The sequence below is a fragment of the Varroa jacobsoni genome, unplaced genomic scaffold, assembly GCF_002532875.2.
Source record: "Varroa jacobsoni isolate VJ856 unplaced genomic scaffold, vjacob_1.0 scaffold_408, whole genome shotgun sequence".
Lineage (NCBI taxonomy): Eukaryota > Metazoa > Arthropoda > Arachnida > Mesostigmata > Varroidae > Varroa > Varroa jacobsoni.
In genome coordinates, this window is record NW_019213310.1 from 36733 (window position 1) to 54081 (window position 17349).

Below are 17349 nucleotides of genomic sequence, written 5' to 3' on the forward strand. Positions count from 1 at the left end.
ACAGCTGATCGCAAGGGGCTAACACCAGATCAGCGCTAAAATAGCTATGAAGAAAATCGGTCAGTTAGTTGAAGTGTATTATTAGTTAGATCGTGCTTTTGTTGGGAAGTGCGCCGTGTCTTTGAAACGGTGAGCAGCAAGCCTCAGTGTTTAGCCGTTGCCGGTACGTTAGAACAATGATATACTGGCAATACAAGTCGAACTGTTAAGTTGAGGTCAACTTTTGCGTATTGGAACCTGTGTTGTGATTTTTGTGCACCCACCGATATCTAGGGCAATAAACATCACACAGGTCATCTACGTTACGCTTAACAAACCTTATCTGAAGTCTGCGCGTTCACTGGTAGGATTGCTTATTCAAGTGGAGGAATATCTTTATTGCAAAAGGAATAGAATCTTTAGGTTATCGTTCTTTGTGTTGATAATAGCGTTTGACTAACTTAGGCTGTATGGTTATTGGGGAATCCAGTCACAGATACAAATGTGTTGCAGAAAAATTGCAAAGTGAATAAACGAAAATACTCTTTCGATCGTTTGGAGTCAATTTGGACGACTGTAATAATGGGGCAGATTTTTGACCATCGCACGATCTAAGGTATAATTGTTTCTCGCTTCATAATGGTACATTCACCATATGGCTTAGAACCGTTAGTTCTATAGCCATATGGTGAAGCCATATAGTTCTTTTTAAACAAATAATGCAAAAAATGTGGTGTAATAAAATAAACTTTTGTTATAACCGATATATCACACATAGAATTTGCATGAAACACATTTGGACATCTGTCCAACATAGGTTTTCTGGTTGAGCTGAAACTAGTTGTAGTACAGCGCGAAATAGTTTTTTCGGAGATAATTTCTCCAGCCGCCACTGAGCCAGAAACAGCTGTTGATTACTTAGTGCCATTGCGGCGCTCCTTACTTTCTGTTCTTTACCATTAACTAGTGAAAATTAGAAAAATGACGAAAATATATGGGCAATAAATCAACTTAAATGCTTGTACATCTGAGATGCTTTTCTCATAATAAGCTTCCTCAGTATCCTACGTTACCGTTACGCTGATTACCCCAACTGAAAAGAAAAACATCTTGTTTTTTCCATTAGCAACAAGTCATCGTTTTATTAGATGTTTTCGTTCGCGAAAAACGTCAAGCAAACTGATAAGAATATAAGGTCTTGTTGGAAAAATCGTTTTAACGCAATTCTAGGAACTGAGAGAATAAGCTCCGCTACAACACAGCTGTACCGGGACAGACAGTCACGTGGCAGGAAAGACGAGCAGCAAGGGGCGGTGCTCTACCGAAAGTTCGCTAATTCAATTTCCATCTAAAATAGAATTTTGCCTGTTACGCTTCTGCCAGCGCAGAAGCGTCATATGTAAACTGAAACAAACTTGTTCGACGCACACTTATGGTGGCGGCTAATGTTTACGGTCAGTAAATTTGAACGCTGAAAACCCTTGCGACATGGTAATCACAGCTCCAATCGCTAGGTAAAACCATTATTTCCATCACGTTCAGTAGTTTTGTACTGAAGCAGAATGTAAGTGCGTTGAATATTATAGCGCTGAAACGAACAGGTCCAGTGCAGTATAAAATAAATAGTTCAATCCAGTAGAAGGTCACATTTGTTATATCTATTAGAGTGCAATCGCAAAACAAGATGGATTAAGTCCGAGGGCAAAATCCAGTTAGAAATTATTTAATATTGCGAATTACCCTAGCAAGTGTACATGTATTTTGTTGTTGATGCGGTAGTGCGGTATCTCTATTAGAAGCTATAAAAGTCAGAGGGGTCCAGTTAGCTTTGAAAAATAGTATCCACATTGTTATAGTTTCCGCCTTAACTTTTAAACAAAGTAAGACTTCTGCATGTGCCAGTATTTGGGTCATTTAAAACGCGGCCTAGGATTTGCCGGGAAAAGTTCATGAAAAATCTATGGTAGATCAATCATGATCTTTGACCTGGGTAATTTTGCACTAACAGATTATGAAGCATTGACTTTGCTAGCCAAAATCATAGCTCTACCTCGGAAAACAAGCATCCCTCTAGATTTATTGAATGATTTGTTTTGCAGCACAGAATTATTAGTGGCCCATCTAACTTTAGCTTTAGTCTATAAAACTTAAGCTGTATATGTAAGGCTATATGGGCTAAAAACAGAGGTATCTTTAAACAAAAAAAGTTATGAATCGTCGTAAGATTATTTTAGGTCACAAGATAGGGAAATCTTGGATAAACATAGGATAACAATTGTTTTGTTGTTAACAAACGTTGTTCGGAAAGGTCGAATTGACTAGCTTAGGTCTTCTATAGCTCTATAAATTCTCACGTGTTGTGATAGCGAAAGGCCATTGAAATTGCTAAATGTATTTAATCTGCCGGTAACACTTAACACATAATTAGGTTTTATTATTTAATGGATGTAACTAACCTTATTCAAATGAGTAGTTTATCGCCCGGCCAAAACATTCGTGACGGACTATTTTGTCAAAGTGGTTCTCTTCCATCGAAATGACTTACCATGTTTTCCAATGAGCGTCAGTGCTTTCTAATTAGAGTTGTGATGACACTGAGTTTAGTCAGTACACATGTACCCGGCTACAGTATCCAATAGGATCACATGCCCTTTTGTGCGAAAATCCGCATTTTTGCGTGTACTTACTCGGAACTAAGGTGCAAACCCAAAAGACAATTATAGGCTTAAACACGCTGACATTTGATGACTGCTGTTGTTGCACATGCTGTCCTTGAATTAATACTTAAAATACGCAACGGAAAAGTATTTATCGCTTGCTATTGATGTTCCTTTATTTTTTCAAAATCATCTTTTAAATGTATAGGAAAGGGATCGACAAACGCATTACCTGAAAACAAAAAAATAGGGCCAATGGGGAGAAAGACGCCAGCCGGCGAAATGACCAGCGGAGCTTCTACAGGTAGGCTGTTATTACCGATTTTGAAGTAAGTTTTAGCCAGGCCTGATAAGACTGCAGACAAGACGGAACACAACAATTACTTTACCGGTGATAGAGACTGGTTGCAACATTTTTTTATAACTGAAGATTTGTAATATTTTATTAGACTATGAGAACCTTATTGGTCGAAAGTAGCGCCAGTATGACATAGTTATACTTGTGTAATTAGGCTTTTTTTTTTTATTTAATACAAATTGTGAACTCTACTAACCGGATCGGTCGCGAGTCTGTGTCAGGAATCGCAGAATGTGAGTTAGGGTACGGTGGGAGAGGATTTACTCTACGCATAGGTTTGGACTTGACCTGTAAAAGGAATCTATGTGCAATCCTTGATAGGAATAATACACAATACCCAGATTATGCACAAGGAGGACAATAATCGGTTCAAACTTCTTCGGTTAGTGCACCAAAGTTTAAGCTCATCCTTATGGTTGTGATTGGTCAATCCAATAAAGGTAGTTCTTGACGCAAGATTATCTTCTGTATTCAAACGGTTAGGTTTTTTAAAAAACTTTTAGTCAAAGGATATACGTGGCAAAAGATTACTATTGGCGTAGAAGAACCACTCCACAAAGACGAAAAATGTGTATACATAAATGGTAGTACATAAATGTTTATATATATATATATATATATACATGCATGTGTATACGTAAAAAGTATATATATATATACGTTTTATACATACTTCCTCATATAAGTCATATCGCTACAATATTAACACTTGACAATTTCTCGCTGTTCACTCACAATCATTCGACAGAAGCACCGGTGGAAGCTAAGCACTGGACAAGTCAATTGAGAAATACAGACATAACTTCTGCGTCGTACCAAGCGGAGCCCGGGGTGCCGGCTCCCACAGGTAAAAAACAGGTCCAGAGTAAACGTTCCGCAGACAGGGTAGAGGCCGCAACCGCGAAACGTACCCCTCAAAGAAGCGCTACCAAACCACCTGTCATCGACCGAGTAAGCAGTGACGAAACTGAGCAGGATTACGATGCCGAGTGCTTCTGGGACGGTAAAGGTAAAGCGATCAATCGTAAGAAGGCGGCGGCCAAGAATACGCAGAGAAATAACAAAGCAAAGAAGGTCGTAGATGAAGATAATGACGGCCAGCCAAAGGACGACAAAGACACGGGCAACGCAATGGAAGATGCGAAAAATGACTTTGATAACGAGGAGGAGGAAGCAAACGGACAGTTAACGAAGCTGACAAATCCAAAAGGAGCCGGAAAAGGTCTGTCGTCACTGTGAAGAAGGCCAGCAAGAAAACTGGAAACGTAAAATCCCAAATATCAAAGGAACGCCGGGCAGCCGTGAATCAGGAGGCGGTTGAGCATCGTGCGACCCATTTAAGAACTCTTTTTGATGAGTGAGTTAATATTTGTGTCAAGCTGTTGCTAAATAGATAAATGATTGCAAGAGCAGTAAAGTACCCTACGTTGATTTCATAATATCGGGTAGCGACTCATAGTAACGATTCTCATTATATTGGCTGATTCGTGAGTATTTACACAGTAAGATGTTGCCTCATATGAACTTTCAACAGAGAGATTAATACATCAAGTGTGGCATTGACGTTCTAATCATGCGATTCCATTCGTGTAGGTTCTTTCTCTTTTCGTATTTTTATTAGGTGCGTTTATTGGCACTAAGTGAATTTGCTTATAATTTCTTGAGCTCATCTTTTTACAGCTTACTTGACGAGGATGTTGTCGACCTTCAGGAAGCACTCTATGAGGCAGACTGGGATCTTTCTTCAGCGAAGAAGCTTATCGCTAGTGGTGCGCTAGTGGCTAATGCGTCTGGTGATGAGAAAGAGGACGAAGAATAAGCTTAAAGGTATCGCTCATTTCAGTGTTGTTGAAAGGAACCATTATCAGCTATTTACGGAATTATAAATTGACATTTTAAGAGCATAACAAAGACAGTCTAGAAGACTAGCGTATTACTGCAAATACATTAAACGGGCAATTGCATTACGGGGTGAGTGTACTCATATATACTTTCTCTCTCTCTCTCGCTGTATATATATATATATATATATATATATATATATATATATGAGAGAGAGATTTCGAGAGCTGCTTCTAAAATCGCATGCTATAAAAGCCGGCGTTCTGTTAACACTTTTGATTTTTCCTGTTATGTGAACAAATCTTTGGGGTCACTTTTAATATAACATCAAGAACTTGTCCCACTAAAGGTTCTAGCCCGAATAGGTCTGACTGGGTTTATTTGGGGTTTCTTCAACAGATCTGTTTAATGGCATGGTAAGAATATGCTATGGTGATCGTTTGCCAACATCGAAATGTCGCATGTTCATGGCTACCATGGCAACAGACTCAGGGAGATGCGTATTAAGCATCCAAATTACGCGGTCTCTAATAATTGGAGATTGAAGTTTGATATGTGTTTTTTGGAATCCATTAGTTGTTGACTGATGCAGAAAACGGAGCGCGAAAATTGTCGACCCACAGCATAGCCCCATATTGGAAACCTGTAAAAAATCGTTTTTTTTTTTATTTTTACAGACCAGTATGTGTTCGAGATGTTGTAATATTTCACAACTGGCAAAGAAGGTAAGCTGGAAGTTAATTTTGTTTTCACTTCATAATAAAGAATGGTCGTGTGATACATGCATTCATTATGAAGTGCAGCTGTCGCGTTGCGTGCACTTTAGTTCGCAGACCGTAAAATGAATAGATAGATATTACATAGCGGTGTTGCTTCGATTAATCAATAGTCATTTATAAACAGCGTATTGAACTGAGAACTGTCAATTTCTAGTATGAACTTTTGGTGCTCGTTTGATTAATAAAGATGGAAAAAAAATGAATTTCCATTTTTTAAATGTTAAAAAAATGTGGCGTTTTTATTTGTCTTTTTTTCTGTTGATAAACAGTAAATATGTTGGATGGGCAGTTCTATTTTTGCTAACTGATTTGGAACTATTCTCAATTTAAATTTAAAACTAGGAATAGATATAAGAAGCAATGCTTAACTGTAGTGCAGGGCGAAAACTCGATCGCATAATGAGTGCACTGTTATGGCAAACATTGATTATAATAATAATAATCGGGAAAGTAGCCGGACTAAACAGGCGTTGTCACTCGATGTACATACTGAAAATCCTACTTGAAACTAATTAATGCTAGGTTTGAGCAGACGATATTACGGCAGTTCAAACGCGCCAAATTACATTGTGCGGTGTCGATTTTAGAAGAAGCGTACCACGGACGCTTGTACGATATAAGTTCATCCACTAAAAGTGATTAAAATCTATGTAGGTGTGGGATATAATAAGTATTAGCGGGTTTTCCAAGCGTATTTTTTCTTTTTCACCTCACTACTTCGCGTTATTTGACATTCAAAAATGCCCTTTTTTTACAAAGCGGTTGTTATTTCATTATATAGCGAAGGAAAGCTGAATTCGACTCTAGGCTCCAAGGGTAAATGTTCCTAACGAAACTGAAGTGTTTTCAAAGTGTGCCCTATCTAACCTTTCGCCAAAGTCCTCAGCAGCACGGGATATTAACGCTATGCCACGCTGTCGACTTCATGTTTCAAAGGGGTGTTTAAAGGTGGTTTGCGAAGTTCATTAATGAAATTTAGTAAGTGAAGGATGCACTACGCCAAGGTCAGATATCTGAAATCAATGAGAATATGAAGTGCAGTTCTGTGATTATTACTAAGCATCTAAGAATTTAGCAGAACCTGTGGGACTAACTAGACTAATAAAGGACTTGGATGCCCTATTACACGGCTTTCAACTTGTTCTCTCACGACATCGAGCAACACGAACCCAGAAAGATTGGTTAAGATGGACGACGGAATGCAGTGTCTCTGCGTCGATCTAAAAACGGAGAAAGTAATGGGTAGTTTTGGCAAATACACCTAATCCCAGAGCTAGGTCGGACATCTATCTTAAAATGATCACACCTGCATATGCTAGGAACGGAGGGGTGAGCAAATGCGTGAAAAAAAGAGCTAGCCAGCAAGAAAGCCTAGTTGCACCCAACGGAAAGGACTCCACAGACACGATTAAGTGATCCTGCTCCTGAGAAAACCCGACCTGGCCAACCAACATGGCAAGTATCGTTAAAGCCTCCCTGGGTAAATTCAGTAGATTATTTTGAGACGTCACTCACCATATTTTTTCAGACATCGAGCTAATGGATTACCATCTTGGACCATTAGCGAAAGAAACTCGTAACAATGTATTCGACAATAAAAGGGCATCTCAAGAACTTGCTGGACAGTTATTCGATGTTAGACCTGAATAATTTTTATAAGGCGGCATAAATATATTGGTTGAGAGATGAGAGAGAAGGTCGTGGAGAATGACGGTGAGTATATAATAAATCCACCTGTTGCTCAAATTCGAGCAAAACACCGCGTTTGTTACGCGTATACACATAGACATCGTGTTAAAAAATACAATAACACCAAACGGCTATAGCCATTTCCAATCATTGGGTTTCCACTAACCATTCTCCGCCCCCTAGTTTCCACTTCCACATGTAATACTAAAGAGGAGTTCTGTCCTTGTTCGGCTTCGGTCTACCGATATCAGGGTAAGATCGTTCATGCAATCCTTTTCCGATCTGTCTATATGGTGCGCACCGAAGACAAAACCACGAGCGAATTAAGAAACAGGTCGGAGCAGGCTCAATAAGTGAGAAAATTAGGGCCCTAGAGAAATTTGGGTTGTGGTGGAGAAAAAGGTCAGATCAGGCCGAGGTTCGGACAAGAAAGAAATGATAATGGAAAACGATATCATTCAGCGAAACACTTTGGTCGGGTGAACTAGCATCAGAAGACGAAATCGAGGAATGTTCTAGTGTGCTTCGCCAGTTCGTGCTGTTTCCATGAGCATTTGGAGCTGCATGCTGCTCTACTGTTCAACCAGCAGCTCGACCTTTCGCTAGTTGCTAGCTTACGACGGAAGGTTGGGAGGGTCCAATTTGGTCGAATGAACCGAATAGAAAAAATAGCGGTGTCGTACGCGGTTACTGCCCACCGTATACTTTTCCATCTCTCGTTGGATTTTTCTCACTCGTTCTCACTCTATCTCTCCCTCCCCTTATTTCGTCGGGTTTACGTTGAGCCTGGCGTTGCACGCACGACAAACGCAGTTTGGAATCAAGGGAAAATACACCGGTCTCCTTGCGGACGGGCCGGTGGCTTGGGATATGCTCTAGAAGGTCCATCCTCGGGTTCGATACGCTTGGAGCTGAACGTCTACCCACCGTACACAGTAACGGTCAAATCAATGTTTGCAGATATCTGCCTGTCAGCCGGTAGTGGATTCGTTGTCCTATTTTCGTTAAGGTTCCTCGACTTCGGTTGATAATGGGATGTCTTTTTGGGGACTGCGGGAGTCTTGTGCTGCTCTCGCTTTCAGGAGCATTTTTATTCGAAAGGTAGTAGTTGCAGGGTCAGCATGTGAAGCGCTTCTCCCTGGATGGCCTTCTCTCTGTTTGGACGCTGATAACGTGGGTACGTGCAACATTAAAGTACCTCGGTCACAGCCTGATGTTCGTCCTGTAGGTTAACCAAATAGGCAACCATGTATACACAAAGACTCGAGTTAGCGTAATATTAAGGAAAACAGCAACGGAATTTCAGTGCCAATTTTTATTTGATACATTAGATGGAAAATTGTTGAATATTAGAGGCATTGCTAAAAGTGTTACGCTTAGTGGTGCAAGCATACCGACTTACTTATGGATGGATAATTAACAATAACGCTTGGTCAAAAAGAAATCTTAATCTTGGAAATAGCGTAAGAGATATTACTAGATTCTCTGAATAGTAACTATAATGTAAACCACGATCGCATGTTCACAATGATTTCTTCTAGATATTATAGCTAAACATAGTTGTGAAATAACAGCGATTCGCATCTTCAAATAAAGATAAACTTAACAAGATGTCGTCAACAAGTAGGCAAAAGGCTTCTGCACTTCGTCAACTTTCTTGGAACTTCATTGTGCCCTCTACATATACCTCCACTTGTTTCGTGCTTAAGGTCATAGTGGAAATAATTAATGTAGCATAAATTACTTACAATTGACCTTCGAGTATAAAAATATATATTAAACAAACGGCGCAGTCCGGAGAGAAACGATGGAGATGTTTTATTTGCTTATTCAGTACACGGTACCCCTCTGCATCTGTGCAGCTAATGCTAATATATCTAAAATTTTTGCGAGCACCTGGACGACAAACCGATAAAACGAATTCGTGTGGTGGGTAGATTTTTTTTGCATACTTTTCTCATTGAAAAAAATATTTTTCTTTTCTTCTTCTTCGGTTTGTTCTTGGAAAAACGCCACAAACGAAGAGCGACAAACCGAAACACAAATAAGCGGGTATTACTTCATTCGTTCAGGCTCATTCGTGTGAAAGAAGTGCACAAACGTATGTAAATGATTTCTCACATAGCTACATGTCTATTTGTTGTTGTTCCTACCTTGAACACGATCAACGTCAGGCTTGTAATTCCATAGCGAAACGACGATCATACAGCGGGGATTAGCCTACCTGTGAAGCTCAATGTATGGGTGTTTAAACTCTGTGAAATGTAGCGTACCGCAGCATGCGATTATGAATATCCCAGAGCTTTGGTAGGCGAAAGTTAATCCGCTAATGCGTTGCGCCATAATATGGATCGGAGTCTTTTGGCTGCAACGATGATGTAATAGAAAACGGCGAAAACAAGGGGGCCGTCATTGGAACTTTGGATGGAGGCAATTCGGAACGGGATATGAACGTAATTCGAAAGGGACGACGGCAGGAAGAGGGGAGGAGAGGCAGTGGTACAAATGCGCAGTTGCAGCAACTATAGAAGATTAGACTGGCTGAATCAGCAGCGCATTGAGGAGACTGCCGACAAGAAACGAGGTACACAGGTAGACAGGTAGGTATTTGAGACAGGCCTGTTGAAGCGCCGTGTTTTCTTCCGCTACGACTGTTGCTACTTGTTGGCTCGGTCCTGTCAGAGCCGCCAGTGCGGCCGTCGCCATAGAAAATTGGATTGCAAATCAGCATCCTGCGATCAATCCACCCGGATGAATCGATTTTCGGCGGCCTGCTACCCCAAGCCCCTGAACGCAGTTCGTTCAAGCGCTCATCGATTCATCGGGAGGGTGAGCAGCCGCCGCCGCTGTTGTAGCAAACGTGTGTAGATGGAAAGGGAAATGTGTTATAAGTAAGCGCGGTCGAAATGTGCGCCATGATCACTTACAGAAGGATTTAGCATCCTTTCTCGGTGCCAGGTTATTGCTACTTAGCGAGTGAGCAAAACGGAGTATTATAGTTGGGAGATTGAAAAAGTTCAGCCCGATTTGTGTTGAATGCGTATGTGCCATGGATGTGGAACGACTACTGCTGGTAGACTGGAGTCACTGTACAGTGGATTAACAGAGCCATCATTGTCAAGATAATGAAATCCTTGCGTAATGTTCAATCTGTAGTAAGCCATGGAGTGGAAACATGGATTTGAGAAAAAGGCTGGGCGTAATCACTGACAGCAAAAAGCTATTGTTACATGCTAAAGCTTCCTGTGTGGTGAAGTTTGTAACTTTTGTTGAATAATATGAAAAAAAATGCATGTACGGGACAAGTTTTATTAAATGTTGGATATAATAGAAGCCAATGGTCAACACAATAAAGGTGATTTATGTGCAATTTATTCGTAATTGCTAAGGTAGTACGTGCGCAATATGAAAAGGACAGATGGCCTAAGTTCTGGGTAACGACTTTCTATCAACACCAACGTTAAAACGTATGAACATCTTGGGCTACATTCGACTCGTCTAGATTACAAAATGTGGTTAGTACGGTTAAAATCCAATTAAAAAATAATGACTTTGGTCTATTGGGCATTAAGACCTAGATACTATAAAATAGCTATTTGAATTTATGATTAATTTTTTTAATTTTACAGCAAGAGACAATTCATACTAGGACTTGTGGTGCTCCTTTCAGTTTCGTTGGATTAAAATAACAATTCCGCAATTGCAACGTTCTTAGTTGCATCAGCTTGTACATTTCAACCTAACAAGAGCTTCCCCTATTATGGGTACTAGATATTCCCTGAATATGCCACTTTAGGTAATGCTATTGATTTCAGATATGCTAATAAGCTGGGCTAAATTGCAACTGAATTGGTAGAGTAGTCATTCTTGCGTTTCAAACGTTCAGAACTTTTCCTAAACTTTTTTGTAGACAACATTGCCAAATCTCTTTTGTCGTATCATAGCTGGTACTCAAACGCAGACACCTTAGATAAAATGTGCAGGTTTGCTTGACGTATTTAAAACCGGAGCGGGATTAGCATCCAATAGTAAATGGTCTGCTGTATCTCGAAAGCCACAAATATCTTTACAGAGGTTTCGTAATGCCACTGAGCTTCGTGGGCTTACGTTCCCTTTGGAATTTACTGCGGGTAATTTGTTGTAAGTTGTCGACGCATATGGGTGACTATAGAAAAAATCAGCGTGTAGCTGCTAGTTTAATACATATTAATCCTTTGCATGAGGACCAATCCGGTTGGTTTATTATTCTTTGACAGGTAATAAGTGATGACCCAGCAAATAGCTAAAGACAAAGTCGTTAGTTGTAGTATAATACAATATTCAAGCCATATTTCAATATTATGATAACAACCAACGTTTACTTTATATACGGCGCGCAGTTAGAACCGTACTGTAAGTAACAGCCAGTTCTTTCACATATGGCGAAATAACTTGAAGCCGACCTGGCAATCTGTGTTTAATCTTATTGGGCTGGCTCGAAGAACATTTTAGCAATATTACTATCGTATATCTAACCGGAAGTTGCTTGGTGTGACACACGTATACACAGACACCGATGCGCGAACATTCGGTCATTTCCGACTCGTCGCATCCAATAGCAAAAGGCAATAACAGGGCAAATCATAAAAGAGCAAAAGTGGCCTGAGTTCTTCGAACTCTAACATGAGAACAGAGACAGAAAAAGCCTATCAGTGACACTAAAAGGAGCTATAAAAATAAAGACAATTATGGCATAGTCGCACAGCGAAAGTGGAGCACGTGAAACAGGACTAGCCGTCGCAAAGGCTCAAAACAGAAGAAGACTTAAACAAAAAAAACGCCGGCTGGGTTGGGAGCAAGTAGACTCGCGAACTCCAGTTGTAGAACGCCCATATACATATCACTGAAATTTCCAAGTGCACATTAATCCAAAATGTTCCTTAGCCCCAGGGTAAAAAATGAATGTTACAATAAAATCTAAATTTAGGGGGAACATTCTTGATAATTCACCGTACGTATTGCTAACAATTAGATGTCATTCTCACAACCGTATCTTAGGTTCAGCGACACAATGTTTTCAATTTTCGATTTACACATCTTGTTTGTCGTCGTATATTACATCTACGCCAACGCAGAGTGACAGTAAACAAAAATTTGCTTAGGAGTTCCTAAAGTAATGCCTTTTTTTTTTTTTTTTTTTATTAAAAGTAACACCGCTTACAAAGACCTTCAGCGTAATTAACTTGCTCGTTTTCTGTCAGTACGTAGAAATATTTTAGTTTAAGGATGCCACTACTCTGATGGCACTCATACCGCTGTCTCGAGTGCTGCAGATCGGTTTATACTATGACGAAAGGGGCCTTTACATCGGGTTCAGCGTCCACTGCCCTCACGTATCCTAGAAGGCCTCGAAGGCGGTGTTGTTGTCATCTGATGGTAACCGGGCTTAAATCCCGACTAGGCCTCGTCCACATCCTGTTCCCAATTTTCAAGTATATAGCCCCCTTCAAACGGCAGCCATGAAAAACGGGCACAGACTGCGGCTGAGTGACTCAGACCGAACGGGTCGGACCTTATTCGTCATCCTAGTTGTCACTGGTGCTCATCGCCTTTCTCTATGTTTATTGTTCTGTGGGTTAGGGCAATGGGTTCGTTATCTGTTACAGCGCTTTCAGAAATGCCTGTCCAGCTTGGAACTCCGACACGTAGAAACATAGGACTATGAGGATAACGACCAATGCCGGTCTTTATACTGGACGTACGCATGCATACACAAAGGTACACAAAGAATCTGCAAAAAAAGGTGAGGGAGCTACTGAGGTGCGTGGCAGTAGCACCTCATTAAAAGTTGCCACTCATTGTGTCGTGGTCGACGACTACTACTGAAACCCCATAGCCGCCACGCAGCTAGTTGCTTAGAGTAAAGAGTTATGTGGCAGTACATTTTGTAAATACATGCGAACTCGCAAGTACTTCATCGTCAACATTTTGCCGGTCGCTGACGTCAGAAACCGAAGAAGCCCAACCACGACAGCGGGCTCTTCTATACAACGGCAGCTTCCAAAAAGTTACCGCAGTGGCAGCAGGTAAACAGCACGTCACAGCAAAAAGTACTCATTTAAATGCTTTTTTGAGGATACGATCGCCACGATGTGACTGACTTAATTCATATCCTATATACATATAGTGCGTAAGATACGTTAGTTCGACCTGTTAAAACACAAATGTGTATCTATATTCACAATATTTGTGCATCCTATAGGGAAATATTTGTCGCCTATATGAGTAAACATAAAGGACAACAATCCTTGTGCTGAGTTTTGGTAACCTGAAGTGTCGTCTGAAGGAAGCGGAATTCATAATGACAATCAAATTTATCCCGATGCAACTGATTCCGCGTTAGAGGCGAACCGTCTGATTCAGTGTTGAATGATAATGCCGGGCCGTATAACTCGAAACATTTATTAGATGCAATTCTTTGAAACGCGCATAAACGGTAGACTTGAGCTCAGCTTTGATTGGCTAACTTACTTGTTATCAAGATGTCTCTTGTAAGATCTGATAGTTTTACCTAATATTGACGAAGATTGATATCAGATGATGAAGGCAAATGCTCTCATATCTATTTAACTACATTTTGCTATCAATTCAATGTTATAGTTGAATAGTGCCAATAGATCAAGAGCTGATTTTCAAAGATGTAGATGAAACGCCAGTCGCCACACTGGAAAGGGACCTTGATTAAGTGTGCCTTATTTTCTTGTCGGCTAACAGATATTAGTGAGCTCTCGGATCATATATTAGTGCATTCAAAATGTGGGCCCATGGGCTGAACACCTCAGTTAGAACACCTCATGAAATCACAATGTATACATTCATTTTGAAATGCAATTACACAGTACATCATTAGTTGGGTTGGATTTTACCTGAAAACCTGGCAATCAAATATTTGGCACGCTAAAGGGGCTACCAGTAGATTTGCCCATCCGTCTGTCACGTTAGGAGCAAAGTAGGGATGCAAGAAAGCTTACGTACGCAATCTAACATGTACTAATCTGTGTGCCATTTACAATACCGTAGCATTCATAGCAACAATAATAATAGCCAAGGATACTAAAGAAATCAGATGACAAAAACACAGCACAAATCAACGCTTTATTGCTCAATGAGGAAACAATGTCTGCTAAGGACGGTCTAAAACAGCTATTTACAATTATTGATATATCAAGGGATCGGTATTGATCTCAATGTACAGTATAAGAAACGTTAGCTCGCCCACTTCGCCGTAGTACGCAATGGCATCGTTGTTTATGCTGTTTTCGGCGCTGACTTTAAATTGCCTGCAATAGAAAATCAAACAGATGCAAGTGGCTACGTTTCTTTATGATCTCGTGCACATCGAAAGAAATCCTTGTTATTTCGTCCAATATGTGAATACGATTCGAATCCTAGCTTCAATCCTAGCGTTATTCTACGCTTATTAATCGTGTGACATGATCTTCCAAAACGAATAGAAGCTGGAAGATCAACAACTACAGAATCGTGTGCTGGCTCGCCGAACTAAACTAGCCGATTAGGTTCGTTCTTTCGTTCGTTTAGCCGTCTCTCATTTGTTTTTGTTTCAAAATTGACACACACTGAGAGTACAATTTCGTATCATCGTATTTACATGACTAGGCAAATTATAAATAAGTAGCTTTTGGTTTTTCGTGGAGCTTATAAAATTTGATATGTACGGTGCCGAACCTGCCGCAGATAACAATCCAGTTTATATTCGAAGCTCGTGTATAACGAGCAGCTTGAATATATCTTTCTTCCCTGGGAAAGGCCCCTGCCGACTCATAAATAATCTCCAAGATATCCGTACTGATTCGGCAAGATGTCCCCATGTAGGCGTTGATCATGGTCTTTTCTATGATGGCTAGGAGAGATGCATCACATCCTTTTCGAACGTATTTCTGCACTGGCACAAAATTGCCTTCGATAGGCGGCCTTGAAGGAAATAAATATTTTTTTACCAAAGGATACGAATTTCTCAAAAAATAAGCTCAGATCACTTCAGGTCAAATAGCTTTTCGGTTATTCTTACGTAATAATGAATAGCCTGGATATGAAAAGTGTCAGTCGCAACGTTTGGTTGTAAACGTATTGGTTTCTCGTTTGCAGAGTAGGTTAGGTTTCTTTGTAATTAATTGCGAGTTTGATTTTTATATTTGTACTGTATCTTATTGATGTTATTTCATCGCCCATGCCACTACCGCCTCATTTATGTGAGGTCTACTGAATCGTCAAGTATTGCATACATCAATAGGATTATACACAGATTTTTCGGCCTTGTCTTACTAAGAACAAGATAAGCGTTTTATTTATCTCTTCGATTAGACTATGCGATAATGGCAATAGTACTGTTGGCCTTCCTGATAGCATTCTGGTTATGCTGCCGTAGGTGGAAGGTTAGATGATTAAATACGAATTAACTAGAAGACGCTGTGCACTCCTATGTTTACACGAAATCGTTTGGTCAAGGTCGAAAGGTTCGAAGCAACACGTTCGTGGAAAATGGCTGAGACGACCAGCCTTCTGGTCGAGCAAGACTAGAAGCTAGCACCTTCTAGGTCCAGCCAACGACACGTTCATGCTACACAATCTAAAAAAAAGTATACATATATATTATAATATAGTTTTCATTATTCATACACGTATTATTGAATTAAGAAGGTTCTTTTTGTATGCAAGATGGGGTAGTGCTCTTACCGCAATGAATAATACATTTGTCAAGAAGTTTCTCCACTCACATGACTCTGCCGCAGTTCCATGAAGTTCTAACTACAGCAACGCAGTCTTTTTTCGCTCGGATGCCAAATAACATCAAATTGATGCCCGTAACACTGTATATATAAAACCGTCCACACAACACGTACACTGTGCTGTGATCTCCTTTTCCAGCAACGATCTCCTGTAGTTTCTTGCAATGCGCCTTAAAATTATCATTTTGTGGGTTTTGTTTAAAGTGCTCTTCCAACGAATGGAGTTCGCGTTCTAGCAAATAGACATTTTTGTGTACTTCAAAAACTCGCTCTTTTGAGCCTCTATCCTTGTCACGCCACATAGCACCAGGATCGAGCCGGCAAGTCTTGACCGAAAAATAACCTCTAGATGATCCCTGCAAGTTTCAAGCAGACTTCGCACGATCACGCACGTTTTTGGTCCCCAGCATATTGGTTCGTTGTTATCGTTGAAATCATCCCAATGCGCGTATTATTTGTCGGATTACTGCGGACGAAACAAAGAGTTCCCAACCTAAATTCGCACGAGGTCTGCCGGAACGGAATGCAAAAGTTGATTACTAGCGGATGCAACCGTATTTCACACTGGATCCTGAATCCACGTTCGGTTAAACTGTCACAACCAATCGTATTGCGCACATCATTGATGACCACTACCTACGTACGCGTACGTGACATTAATCATCCACGTACGTAACATTAATCATCTACTACATAAGTTAACCATCTACTACGAAGTAACGTTACGTATATATACATATATATGTAAATAAAGTAACAAAGTAACGTTAATTTTATCTATACGTAAGTAATGTAAGTAACGTTAATCTTATCGTTACTTACTATCCTTGTTACATTAATCCTATCTATTCTGTTAATATCTACGTTAATCGTACATACATGTACGATATGTAAGATATCTATATGTAAGATTATACAAAAAGATACAGATATCTAAAAATTCTATATATGTAAGATTCTATATGTAGGAATCTATATGTAAGATCCTACATATGTTAACATGTTAACATGATCTTAGATATTATATATCTAACATATATATCTAACATATAGATATCTATACATATCTATATGTACGTATGTGTATGTATGTATATATCTATCTATATGAAAGATATCTTTCATATCGCACATATAGATATGATTAACGTAAGGATATAGAATGTATGTACAAATATTCTATATCCTACGATACGATACGTAAGATTCCATATCTATTAAGAGACATTCTATGTTAACATATGATCATGTAAGATTCT

The 17349-nt window shown here is 39.8% G+C and overlaps 2 protein-coding genes and 1 long non-coding RNA gene across 11 annotated transcripts in view; 2 read left to right on the forward strand and 1 right to left on the reverse strand.

Annotated features, from left to right (window-relative positions):
- Window positions 1-15: 15 nt before the first annotated feature.
- LOC111260171 (uncharacterized) lies at window positions 16-5851 on the forward strand. Of its 3 annotated transcripts, none has more exons than XM_086968194.1 (5): window positions 16-343; window positions 2845-2940; window positions 3743-4351; window positions 4675-4821; window positions 5514-5851. In XM_086968194.1, the coding sequence occupies exons 2-3, from the start codon at window positions 2892-2894 to the stop codon at window positions 4231-4233; spliced, it is 540 nt and encodes a 179-aa protein (XP_086824320.1). In that variant the 5' UTR covers window positions 16-343; window positions 2845-2891; the 3' UTR covers window positions 4234-4351; window positions 4675-4821; window positions 5514-5851. The 3 variants fall into 3 exon arrangements, with proteins under 3 accessions (XP_086824320.1, XP_086824321.1, XP_022688469.1); XM_086968195.1 differs by having other exon boundaries at window positions 16-129; XM_022832734.2 differs by lacking the exon at window positions 16-343 and adding an exon at window positions 362-1433.
- A 3999-nt stretch (window positions 5852-9850) lies between these two features.
- The window catches only part of LOC111260174 (uncharacterized), a 13275-nt gene continuing 5776 nt past the window's right edge, over window positions 9851-17349 (forward strand). For 3 of the 7 annotated variants that reach the window (XR_015310931.1, XR_002680141.1, XR_002680143.1), the window contains exon 1: window positions 9913-10819. This is a non-coding gene — a long non-coding RNA (uncharacterized LOC111260174). The other 4 variants (XR_002680145.1, XR_015310933.1, XR_015310930.1 and 1 more) reach the window with 3 other exon arrangements.
- Window positions 14418-17349, reverse strand: part of LOC111260173 (dermonecrotic toxin SPH) — a 21717-nt gene continuing 18785 nt past the window's right edge. Inside the window, exon 4 of the mRNA XM_022832738.2 lies at window positions 14418-14623. Within this exon, the coding sequence (XP_022688473.1) occupies window positions 14615-14623 (9 nt within the window). The 3' untranslated portion in view covers window positions 14418-14614. The remainder of the gene's footprint in view (window positions 14624-17349) is intronic.